Consider the following 12,904-nt stretch of genomic DNA (forward strand, 5'->3'; position numbering starts at 1 on the left):
GAGGGTTATTAGTTCATGAGGGTGGAGTTCTCATGAATGGGATTAGTGTTTTTATAAAAAAGACCACAGAGGACCCTCTCAACCTCTTGCACCGTGTGAGGACAGAGCAGGAAGATGACTTTCTCTGAAGCAGGAAGTGGGCCCTCACTGGACACCAAACCTGCTGGCAACTTGATCTCAGACTTCTCTGACTCCAGAACTGGAAAAAATAAGTTTCTGTTGATTATGAGTCACCCAGTCTACGGTTTCTTGTTATAATAACCTGAATGGGCTAAGACATGGTTCCTATTATTGGTGTAGGGATGTAGGCAAATGAGATACAAGAAGTTTTTCCTGAAGACAAAGAGTCTTCTTCAGTATTTCTCAAGTTCTTCCAGCAAAGAATTTTCTCTTTCTGTGGACAGTTTATTATGAGGATATACAACCATTTTTTTTTTTTTTAACTATGAAGAGATCCTGAGAGCAGAATTGAGAAGATCACAGAAAAATGGCAGGATGACACACTGAGACTCTCGACAAAACTACCTGAAGCCAGGTAGTTTTATAACTTACAGCAACATGATCCTTTACGTTAAGGCAGCTCAAGTTAACTTTTCTGTTGCTTAAAACCCAAGAAATTCTGACTGTTGTAGTCAGGGAGACAGTAATTCACGTGGGCAGGGCAGGAAGGGCAGGAAGGGCAGGGAGGGCAGGGATGGAAAAACTTCCTGGAACCTGGTTTTGAAGAGATGTTAGCCTCCTACAGGCAGATAGTAGAACAAAGTACATCCCAAGCAAAGAGAACACCTTGAGCATAAGCCTGGAGACAAGAAAATCTGAGGCATTTTCTGGAAGAGGTCAATGGACCCTGTCTGGCTGGACTATACAGTATGTATATGGTACATTGAAAGGTAACCTAGAAAAACAGGAAGCTGGCAAAGAATGAAGCCTTTGAACACCAGGCTTAGGATTTGGGGCTTTATGCTGTGTGTAAGTGCCAACTGTCAGAGATAAAAGACAGCTGAACCTTGTGTTTTAGAAAGATAACTCTGGCAGCAGAGTGATGGATGGACTGGAATATTCCAGGACAAAGGCAAAATGGTCATGAATCAAGGCAGTTTGATGAACAAAAATAAGGAGGATTAATATAAGAGATGGACAGAATGTAGACCAGATTGGATTTGGGTGGAAAGGAAAAGACAAGGAAATTTCATGCCTATAAAGTATGGAGTATAGAGTCTAGAAGGACTCTGCCCTTGAGAATGCTGGAGGAGGCAGTGTGGGACTGAAGTGATGAAGAGTTCAGTTTTTGGACATTTCAAATTTAAGACATCAGTGGAACATACGCACAGTGAAGTGTAGGAAGGGTTGGAGATTAGAGTCTGGAGCTACTGCAGGACATCAGAGATGGAAAGCACGATTTTGTAAGTGATTCCCACAAAGAGAATAATGAACATCATGAAGGGAAATGAGTTCCCTGAGAAAGTTGTGGAAAAGCACATAGGAGGATGACCAAAAATGAATGTGGAGATTCCCTGTGTTTAGAGTTGAACAAGGGAGTTCAAGCCTCTGAAAGCTGGAGATGGCTGAAGATACAGGTGTGTACAGTATTATGAACATCAGACAAAGGCCGAGCTTCAAAAGGGGATGGACAGCAGGATGGATACTGTAGAGATGCTGAGCAGAGTCAAGACTGAGAGGAAGCTATTGTCCTTGAAGAGAGAAGGTGAAGGACAGCCTCTGCTCTTTCAAGAACCTCTATGATGAAGGAAAGGTAAAAGTTACAGACAACGAAGTACCTTAGGGAAAAGCAAGGTCATGTTTTCTTAGGATAGAGAAATGTGTTTCTGTACACAATCCAAAGACTATTCTAACGTCTAATATTTTCGATGTGTTGCTTTGTTACTAGACTCATTTTCTCCACATCTGGAACTTCTATTTATATTATGTGGTCAGATGCATAAAATGACTCCCTTATGGCCTTTCATGTGCCTATAACCAGCCTGACCAATTTTTGGATGATTATCAGTTAGATCTGAAATTGTATTTTTTATACTATTTAAAAATTTCCCTCTGTGTGGAGTTTCCCTTGGTGAGTAGTTTCATTTGGTGGGTTTTCTTTTCTCTTCTTTTTTAAAATGTGCACCAAGGTAGTGAAGTATTAGAAGTGAATGTTCAAAAATACTGCTCAGAGAGAGAATTTTTACTTGTGCCTCAAGGGACTACTCACCAATGTTTTGGAAACTCTGAAGACTATATTTATATACAAAGAACATAAAACTTTTCTGCTGTCATTGACTAGCTCTTAGTGCTGGTGAAGCAACATTACTGGGAACACTCTATTCTGTAAAAATGTGAACAGCACTGAAATCTTGTACAACTAACCTGGAAGTGCATGTATTTTTCCTATGAAGGATGAGTGACTCGTAACTATTCGCTGGGAAACAAAGGCTTTTAAAAAAAAGCATTATTCAGTTCTTAAAAAATTTTGATAAGTTTTTAAAAGGGGAGATGGTCTTAATTCACTGGAAAATGGCTACAATCTGCAAAAGACACTGGCGTGAAATTCAAGTCACACATTTCTTGTATAGCACATGCAAATCTAATAAATGTTTTTTTCCTTTTTCTTCATTACTTAAGATCAAAAACAAAACTCCAATTGACCCTGCTTAAGAAATTAAGAACTTTTTCATTCTGCCTGTGTCTATGTTGCCATTGTATAGTTTTCTTTATCTCAACAAGTCACGCTCTGTAAAGATAACTGTGAGGATACCCAAGAGACGTGATTCTGGGGGGAAAAGGCGAAGGAAAAATAAAGACCAGCAGAAAGGAAGATGACAAAAATCATTTGAAATCCATCAATGTATTGAGAGGTGAGTATGCACGGAATGTTAGGCACTAAGGATACAAAGTGAATTTGATCTAATGTCTGCTTTTGAGGGCGAATCATTCACATAAACATATGAATATATTATGTATCATATCATGTAAGTGCTGTGTGTATATAGGAAAAGGAAAGCAATTTCTTAGCTCTGTGAATAACATAATAATTCATATTGATTTGTCTAGAAAAAAGTATAAATTCAATATAGCTCTGGATATATTTATTAAATGTATGGCTATTACTTAAATGTGAATTTAAGAATGATCATGTAAGATATGTGATACATAGCTAGCATATATAATTTGCACCCCATAGTATCTTTAACAATAGCTCTATTTAATTAGGCATGTCCCCATAAGTCTATAGTATAGAAGATATATTTTACTAAATAAGCATAATCATTATGCATTTCACCATTCTTATTAAAACTTAAAACCATCCTTTTAGACTCAACTACTTGCTCAGGTAAGACTTAACCCCTGATTATTTCTTCTGAGAATATTTCAATTGAAGAAGACTTGAAACAGAAAACTAAAACATACCACTTGGGAAGGACATTAGACCTGAGTATTGAAGGTTGACTAAAAATTTTCCAGGAGACCAAAGGACCAATAAATAAATAAATAAATAAATAAATAAATAAGTAAAAAATCCATGATGGAAAAGAAATGTCCCAAGTCCTAAATGCACAAATAATTATGTGTGTAGTAAAAACTACCTTCCTTTAGAGGAAAGGATCAGCGGGACAGAGGTTGGAAGCAACGTGAGGATCCAGCCAGGTTGGGATTCCTAGTGTGGGTGAAGGGGAGATCCTGCCTTTCATTCTTTTTTTTTTTTTTCCTCCCTGTGTAGAACATATCTTTCTTTTTTATTATTATTTTATTTAAATTCAATTACTTATCATTAGTTTCAGATGTAGAGTTCATATTCATCATTTGTAAATAACACCCAGTGCTCATTATATCACATGCCCTCCTTAATGCCCATCACCCAGTTACCCCATTCCCCCACCCACCTCTCTTCTAGTAACCCTCAGTTTGTTTCCTCTTTCTTGGTCATTTGTCCCAGAGTGATTCTCCTAAGTCACCCTTGGCCTACTATCTGTTTGGGAAAATGGAAGTGATCATCATAGAGAGGCTGAGGAAGCCAGTGGCATTGACTGACAGTCTCATCCCTTGAAAGAGACCAACCCTCAATAAGAAACTATCTCTATGTGCTTGGAGGGATCTCTCTTGGGTGTTTAATACCTCTCTGTCTTTCAGTTCTGACTCCACCTCTTGTTGTGGGATTTTAGAAAAGCTAAAACTAAACCTCACCCCTGCAACCCCCGCCCTTGCCACAAGCCACTATGAGTATCTTCTACATTGGGTAATTGTAAATGTTAAAAGAAGATAATCCAAGGAAACTACCTGGCACATAGTAAGTGCTCCTCCACCTCCTTCTTCTCTAAAAAAGTAAAGAGTGTCTTGGCTTCTATTATGTCATTGATTAATGGTGAGAAAATTATGCATCCATTATTTGCAAACAGATAAAGCACTTTTTGGGCAAGACTTTTAGGAAGGCAAAGGAATACTACTGAAGTTAAAAATAAAAAAAATTCTTGTCTTTACTTCTCTTTTCTACTAAGATTTGCTAATAATGATTGCTGCCCTCATGGGATGTTCTAAGGATAAAGCAAAGGATGAAGTGAAGTATTCGGAACAGTGTCTGCCCAAAGGAGGTACGTGATGAATATTGGCTACTTTTATTATTTTCTAACATTCTTCTCTTGTGCTGTGTGAATTTTCAGTTGATTATTTAAATTCCTTGCTTGCTTTCCACCTTAAAAAATGGTTTTATTTATATGTATGTGAGCTATAACAAGAAACTGAATGGGATAGTTTGGGGAGGGCACATAGACATAATTATTTAAAGTAACTGGGATTTTTCCTTTGTGAGTGACAAGTAATTAGATTCTGTTTCATCCATTTCACAAAAAGGGATTTGTTTTATATTTATTAGAATGTTAGAGTTTAGGAATAAGACCAACCACTAATAGAAACATGCAAGTCAAACCTGGCTTTGCGGGGACATAGCCTTTTTTTTTCCCTTGAATATACACATATATTTTGAGTTTAAGTTAAAAAAATAAATCACACAGACAGTGAAATAAATGTGCGTGTGGAAGAAAGGTGAATGAGAGATAAAAGGTATGCTTATAATCTCCCATGACATGATAGTCATGAGTACAGATGTGCTACGAAATCAAGCCAACATCTGGCAAGTCATAAGCTCTTGTAAGTTACAACATAAACAAATATTGGAAACAAATTAAAAGAAGTAAACATGGGAAAGTGTTATGCAAATAGGTAATCAACAAATGGCAGTATTTGAAAATATAACAGACACTAGAAGAGAGACTTGATCTTTATATTTTTTATTTATAAAAGTAACACTTCTTTTGATGAAGTGGTATAGAAATATATGAAATAAAAAGTGCAAATTCTCATCCATCTGCCTCTTTGTCTAACCATGTCCCAGAGGTAATGTCAAGATACTGACTGTGGAAAAGTTAGTGACAGTATACTAGATCAGGCATCATTTTGGGTAAGTTACATTAAAATTTTTTTAGCACGGAAAATTTTAAACATGTAATAGTAAAGAGAAATGAAATGAAATGAAATGAACCCATATATACTCAGCATCCAGTTTCCACAATTATTAAATTTTTGCTAGTCTTCATTTTTACTTTTTAACATACGAAGTCCAAAATGTTTATAGTGATGGAGCCAAATTTGGCATCATGGAGTATAATTTATGTAGTGAGCTTTGGTGATATGAACAATGTATATATTTCAGTGTGCATGAAACCCAAAGAAGTAGCTAGAATATAGAACACTCTGTGACTGAGTTAAAGTTGCCCTAGAGAGAGCTACGTGATGACAGCTCATTTCTGCTCATATTGCCTTTATTTTCAGCATTGTAACTGTAGTCTCTAGGGGTGCCTGGGTAGCTCAGTGGATTAAAGCCTCTGCCTTCGGCTCAGGTCATGATCTCAGGGTCCTGGGAGATCTCAGGGTCCTGGGATCAAGCCCTGTACGGGCTATCTGCTCAAGCGGGGAGCCTGCTTCCTCCTCTCTCTCTCTCTCTGCCTGCCTCTCTGCCTCCTTGTGATCTCTGTCTGTCAAATAAATAAATAAATAAATAAATAAATCTTTAAAAAAACAAAACAAAACACCCTGTAGTCTCTATTATAGTGCCTAGCACATAGTAGGTGCTCAAAAACTGCTATTGAATGAGTGAGCCTTATTTGCAGTGTAGATCTCTGTAGCACAAAGGCGGCCACACATTGTATGTAGCATGACTGATCTTCATAGAATGCTTCCTATGTATTAGTTGCTTACTATGTACTAAGTGTGCTCACCAGCTCTTGGGTCTTATTCTAAGTGCCTTATGTGAAATAACTCATTTAATTCTTACAAAAAACCCTATGAAGTAGGTACTATTATCATCTTTTGTGTCTCGTAGGTATGCGACCAATAAATAGGTCAGGATTGCATGGATAGTAAGGGGTAGATCTTAGGGTTAAGCCCAGGTGATGTGGTCCCAGAGTCTGTGGCACTCTTTGCTGCTTCACCCCCAAATGTGTCTGAATCCCATCTCTGGAGCACTGAACAGACTTGGGCACTTTGATAGACCGTGGCTGTACCTGTACTGCAGGATTAAGTCACGAAATTACTTCAATGGTGCCAGATAATGGGAGGGTGTTGCCCATAGACCAGGCGTTTTTCAAAAAACAGACTTTGTCATTTTTCATGAACATAAGGCACTTCTAAGTACTGTGTGGGAGGGAATGTGTTAGACTGATTTCATTGAGACCCTGCCAAATTCTGGTCTTGTGGCCATCAAAGACGCATCATTTCCTCCAAGACTTCTAAAGGGGGCTATTACCACGGCCCTGCAGGTTCTGGTTTGCATTCAGAGGAGACACTATCTTCCTAAGTGAGACCTGGAAGAGGAAGTGTCATGAATTGTAAATAAGCCTGAGAAAAAAAGAATTGTTTGGAGATGGAAATGGAAATGGAGTAAAATGGCCTTTTCCAAGCCAGGTTCCAACCCCTTCCCTGAGTCCAGCTTTGTCAGAGCCTGTCCTGCTTTATTTGCTAAGTTTATTCGCAGGATGGGAGGAGTTTCTTTAAGGAGATCTGTGCCTCTTCCCAATAACTATCTCCTGGATCAAATATTAGTACATCTCTATTGGGAAACATCATGCCACTATTAAAAAGAATAAGATGGAACCTTACGGGTTGATGTGGAATAATCTTCAAGTTATATTATATTATATTCTTAAAAAGATTTTATTTATTTATTTAGGAGAGAGAGAGAGAGGGAGAGAATGAGCAGGGGAGAGGAACAGAGGGAGAGGGAGAAGCAGGCTCCCTTTGGGATCACGACCTGAGTCAAAGGCAGATGCTTAATGAACTGAGCCACCCAGACATCCCTCAAGTTATATTTTAAAGTAAAAAAAGTCAACGCACAATACTTACACCCAGGCCACCCTTGGTGATCTTAAACATAGAAGAAAAGCAATACTTCACGTTGGGTATTTCAGGAAGGGGGGTTCGGCCTAGATGCAGAAATAATAATTCTACCTCCTCATCTCCCTGAAGGATGGTCCTTTAAGACAGAGAGATCTGCAAGATCCCTATTTAAAGAAGTTTGGGGAATTTGGTGTCTCTCTCTAGGTGGGGAGAAATGGAGAGAAAAGAAGGGGGGAAAAAGCGTCTAAAGGACCTGAATTCTCCAAACAGCTCCATGAGGAGTCTACACATGCAGAGAGATAGCTGTGAAGTTTGGTTCGGAGTGTTCTGTGTGCCCGGAGTCTGATCCCGGAGCATTTGCTTCGTTGCATCTCCAGTGAAGCTGGCCTGCTTTGCCTCGGCCTGAGGGTATCTTGTCTGGGAGCTCTGTTCTGAAAAGGGGCCTGGTCAAAAGCTCAGGAAAAGTCAAGTAGGGGCTCCTTGTCAGGTAACAAGGTGGACAAAAGCCCCTTGTCAAGGAGAGAGCCTCACTCGGATGGGTGGCTCTCACAGTGCGGGTGTGCTAGAGCCCTGGGTGTCTACAGCTCTCTGCTGCAGGTTTTTGGAGAAAGCCCGGTAAAGGGTCTCAAATTTAAGTGCCTTTGGGGACTAGGCTGATAACCTGAAAACATTTGAAGATGCCAGGTGTAAGAGGAAAGAGGAAAGAGAAAACACGCTAGAGAATTTAGCATGTGTATATTCTAACTAAAGACATTCAGAGTCGGATTTTTAAACTATAGTTTTTTTTTTTTTTTTTTTTTTTTCCAGCCAAGCAAACTAGGCTGCAGTCACCGCCGGTTTGCGATCCTGCATTCTCCTGGGCTCAATATCTGCTTTTCCGTGGTCGCTTCAACCTGCTGCTGATCCACGGTCTGTCCCCCAGCCACTTAAGGAACGCGCGGGCGCCGAAGACGGTCGCAGATGTCGGTACTCCTGAAGGCTCCGTGTCCCTCGCCTGCACTGGCAGCGCTGTCCCCTGCTTCGATATCACGCAGCCCCCACCCGCCTCTCGGAGGGCCCCAGCCTACTGAAGCTTGGAGTGTTTCGGAAGCCCTTACGGGAGTTGGTGCGCCTGGGACGTTTCGGGGCCACACGCAGTCCCAGGCAAGCGGGGAGACCGGGAGACCGAATCCGCACGGGAAGCAGCGGGTCCCGGCCTGGTACCCGGCTGAGAGGCGGGGCCGGCGGCCGAGGGGAACCCCGCCCCAGCCCCGCCCCCCACAGTCCCGCCCCCAAGCTCTAGAGTTTCGGCTTGCAGCTCTCGCACTGCACTAAGTCCCGGGACCCCGGGAGAGCTGGCGGTGGGTGGTTGTGTCTCTTCTGCCCGCGCAGAGCATCACTTGCGCGCTGCCGAAAGCCTGGAGCGGTAGCGCAGCGGGGATTTCCTGTCCTCCCGGCCCCCGCAGACGCTCCTGCAAGCCGTGCCCGGAGCCAGGGCACCCTCCCCTTTGCGGCCACAGTCCTGCACTACGGCGCCCGTTCCACCTCCGCGCCTTCTTCGCGGGACAGGCCCAGGGAGAAAGAACCGGCGCCCGGGTCCTGGGCACTGCGCCCGGCGCGAGGTGCGGGATGGAGAGCAAGGCGCTGCTGGCCATCGCTCTGTGGCTCTGCGTGGAGACCAGAGCTGCCTCAGTGGGTAAGGAGCCCACTCCCTAGAAGGAAGGCGGAAAGGTCGGGTGCGGGCGGAGAGATGGGGGGATGCGCAGAGGTCCTGGAGGCCGGATCTTACTCGGAATCAGAGAGCTGGAAAGGTGAAAAGTGACTTGACACTTCGGGCTTTTTCATTTACCAATGAGGAAACTGAGGCTCTTTGATTGGCTTAAGATTATCCAGAGATTTGGTGGTCTCCCGAGCCCAGTTCCTTTCCCCCCCGCCCCCGACTACGGTCTCCGACCGGGCCTCGGCTGGAGCGAGTGCTGCGGGGCCGACACACCCTCAGGCTCTCGAGAGGTCTGGGGTGGGAGGGCAGGCGCCCGGGGTTGGCAGGCAGGAGGTGCCCCCGCAGGCGGGAACAGGCGGTGGAACTTTGTCCCGCTGGTTGCAAGGTTCCAGCCCGGGCGCGCGGAAGGACGCCTTGCAGGGAGCGCAAGCCGGTTTGCTCGGATCGCATGTATCCTGCACTGAGCTCGGCTTCTGCAGGAGTCGAGCGGACCCCGGAGGGCTGTTCCCTGCTGGTCGGAACCCACAAACATACCCACTGTATGAGGGGCAGTTCAGGGAAACTTTTCTCCCCTTCTTTGGTGCAAGATGCTACTTCCCTTGCAGAGAGAAGGTGAAATTGGGCTCCGAGCCGGGGTTGTGACAGCCGCCCCAAATGTCTCCAAGTTAACAGTCACCTTTCAAAGCTTTGGTCCTTGGGATAAGCGCATGGTCAGAAGTTCACGTTCTGAAAACTTACTCTGCGGGACTAGGTAGCTAGATTTAGCTCCACTCCGCGCTTTCCTTGCCACGTATATTTCAGACTCCTTCAAGACTAAGAACACCCATGCTCTTGATGCAATAAATGTCTGCCTTTCTTCGCTTTCCTCGCCCGACGCCCCTTTCTCATATCTCTTTTCTGTAGCCACAGTTTGTTGATTTCCAGATTTCCACTCTTTGGAGGTTGAGGAAGGGGAGAAGGTGGAGGGGAAAACAAGTCAAATAATTCAGAGAGAAACTCCTTATATTGAAATGAAAGAATCACATGTCTTAAAAAAAAAAAAGACCCTCATATACAGTAAAAAGATCATCTGTCTATAGTTATTAAATTTTCTTAATAATGACTTGGTTCATCAGGGCCGGCTCCACCAGGGACGCTCATTTGTCCCTGACAAGACCTCTCCTCTCCCCCTTTATGGTCTGGAACATGTGGTTGTTCTGTATCCCACAAAGAAGTGAGTTGCTTCTAAGCCTGGGGTGTTTCATAGCGCAGCATTAGTAACTGTAATCGGGTTGTCCTGAATATAATGATGAGGTTGCCCTTTTGGAGTGTGTGACTTGCTTAATTGGATTGGGCTGTAATTGGTGCCATCAAATTCTAGAGACAGAGGCACTGTTGTTTTTCCTTCCTGTCTTTGAGCTGGAAGGGTAATAGTGCACAAATTAATTAATTTTGGTTAGGGAATTTGAACATAGAAGGGCTTTTTATTGAGTAGCAGCATATGTGCTTCTTATAGTTATTTCTTTAGAATTTTCCGAAGAGTAGAACTTAAACTTGCCGATGAAAATAAATGAAGCTTAATGGAGCAAAACAAAATTGAATGTTGGTTAGTCTACAGATAGGAATTTAAAGATATCATTATTGATAAAGCCTTGTTGAAAAGATTTTTGTTGTATACATGTCTCTAGAATAATATGTATTGTCTTAGCTTCCGATGAATGGAAAGCGTATCTTTAATTAATTTTTTGAACATAAGAAAGTGTGTCTAGAGTATGAGATAATCTCTGATAATCATTTAAGAGAGATCTTCAAGAACCTCTTATTTTGGTGGTAGGATGAACATGGCTTATTTAGAGCTTTTTTTTTTTTTACTACCATTTTCTTTCTCATGTGCGTGAATAATTAAGTTCCTTCTCATTTGGATCATTGTACACATTGTGTTAAGTTACTGTTTTCAGTGTGTTTCTTAACCTAGTGTTTCCCAGACAAGTTTGATACTTGTACTCATCCAAATGAGTTGTTTTCATTTTCCTCGTCTTAAAGTGAGACACCATTGTTAAAAGTCTTTCCTATTGCTTTTAAAAACTTCACTTTATTGCTTATCTACTTTGGGTGCAGTTATTTCCTCCCATATTAAAAAATGCTGTGCTAAGTAACTGAACATGATAAGCCAGGTCAATAACTGTCTAAGAGTGTCCTATGACTGTGGGTGATCGAGTCATCTGAAATATTTGTGAAAATGCAGATTTGTAGGGCTCAGGATATCTTACACATCCTAAAGTTTAAGAATTACTAGCCCAAACACAAATCAGTACCGATACCAATTAGTTTCTGAGATTTATTGATATAACTTAATTTCTAGGTTTCTTTCTTTAAAAAAAACCCCTATTATATTGATCAACAAATCTACAGGTGTGTCAGCAACCTACTTTGCACATCTGGGTGAGCGTGTAGGAATAGGTGTGAGCAGTTATTCATTTTGTCTGCAGCTGTTCACACTGAGGTCCACAGATTCAATATACGGGATATTTGCACTGGATATTTGCTCACTCTCTTTACTCATACTTTTTCATATTTGCTAATACTGTCTTATTTACCCACCAAGATCAGTGCCAGTTTATGCCTTGAGAGTCAGTGGTTCTTTTTAAAAATGTTTTTATTTACTTATTTTTTAAATTCTAGTGTAATTAACATACAGCGTTCTATTAGTTTTGGGTCTACAATATAGTGATTCATCAGTTCTATACATTACTTAGTTCTCATCATGATACGTGTGCTCTTAATCTGCACCCCCTGTATCACCCATCCCCTCACCCACCTCCCCTCCTGTAACCATCAGCTTGTTCTCTATATTTAAGAGTCTGTTTTTTATTTGTTTATTTTGTTTCTTAAATTCCACAAATGAGCGAAATCTTCGGTATTTGTCTTTCTCTGACTTACGTACTTTGTTTAGAATAATACTCTCTAGCTCCATCCATGTAGTTGCAAAATGGCGAAGTTTCATTCTTTTTTATGGCTGAGTAATATCCCATGACATCTACCTCTTTCTTATCTACTCATCTATTGATGGACAGACACTAGGTTACTTCCATATCTTGGCTAGTGTAAATAATGCTGCGATAAACACAGGGGTACATGTATCTTCCTGAATTAATGTTTCCATTTTCTTTGGGTAGAGAATCATTTGTTCTTAGTTGATGTGAGTTAAGGATCGTATGAAACCTGCAAGCTTACCCAGCATCCATCACTTTTTAAGGTGATGTTTTGGAGATCTTGTTCTTAAGGCCCTAGCATAACAGACAGTTTTTCTTTTTCAGATAGATTTTCATCATTTATTATCTCTTCGCTTGTAGTTCACAAAGAACTCTGTTTTCTTGCTGGGGACTGATCCATGGTGAGGAATCTGTCCTGTAGTATTTTTAGGTGAAGACAGCTTCTTGTATCCTAAGCTTGGTATCAGGAAGAGCTCAGAGCTTTGATTAATAACTTGAGATTCCCCAATTTTAATTCATCAGTATTACACTTTTTTAGTTCCATTCTCTAAGGAAAAGTATATTAATAGGTGTATGATATGGACACTGGCAAATGTCCCCCCTCCCCACCCCCCGCCCAGTTCCTCTCACCTAGTTTTAATGTACAGTTTTCCAACTTTGGCAGTTCAGTTACCAGAGGAAGTGCACTAGAAAATTGATAAAGGAAAATGAGACAATGTCATGGGCCCTCCTCCCCCCTTCAGGGTACATAGATGAACTGTATAGAAATCTCTCTTAGTGGTATTCATTAATCAGCAATTTAGTCAACTGTGTGCATCCTATGCTTTATAAGAAATGTCAGTGGGTCCTT

General features: G+C 41.6%; 1 protein-coding gene and 1 long non-coding RNA gene across 2 annotated transcripts in view; both read left to right on the forward strand.

Moving 5' to 3' along the window:
* The first annotated feature begins 2,772 nt into the window (after positions 1-2,772).
* On the forward strand, positions 2,773-8,223 carry LOC122919087. The gene is made up of 3 exons (XR_006386742.1): positions 2,773-2,852; positions 4,491-4,583; positions 8,191-8,223. It is a non-coding gene; the product is annotated as an uncharacterized LOC122919087 (long non-coding RNA).
* A 734-nt stretch (positions 8,224-8,957) lies between these two features.
* Positions 8,958-12,904, forward strand: part of KDR (kinase insert domain receptor) — a 42,061-nt gene continuing 38,114 nt past the window's right edge. Inside the window, exon 1 of the mRNA XM_044224235.1 lies at positions 8,958-9,058. Coding sequence (XP_044080170.1) covers positions 8,992-9,058 — 67 coding nt within the window. The 5' untranslated portion in view covers positions 8,958-8,991. The remainder of the gene's footprint in view (positions 9,059-12,904) is intronic.

Source organism: Neovison vison, chromosome 11 (assembly GCF_020171115.1).
Source record: "Neovison vison isolate M4711 chromosome 11, ASM_NN_V1, whole genome shotgun sequence".
NCBI lineage: Eukaryota > Metazoa > Chordata > Mammalia > Carnivora > Mustelidae > Neogale > Neogale vison.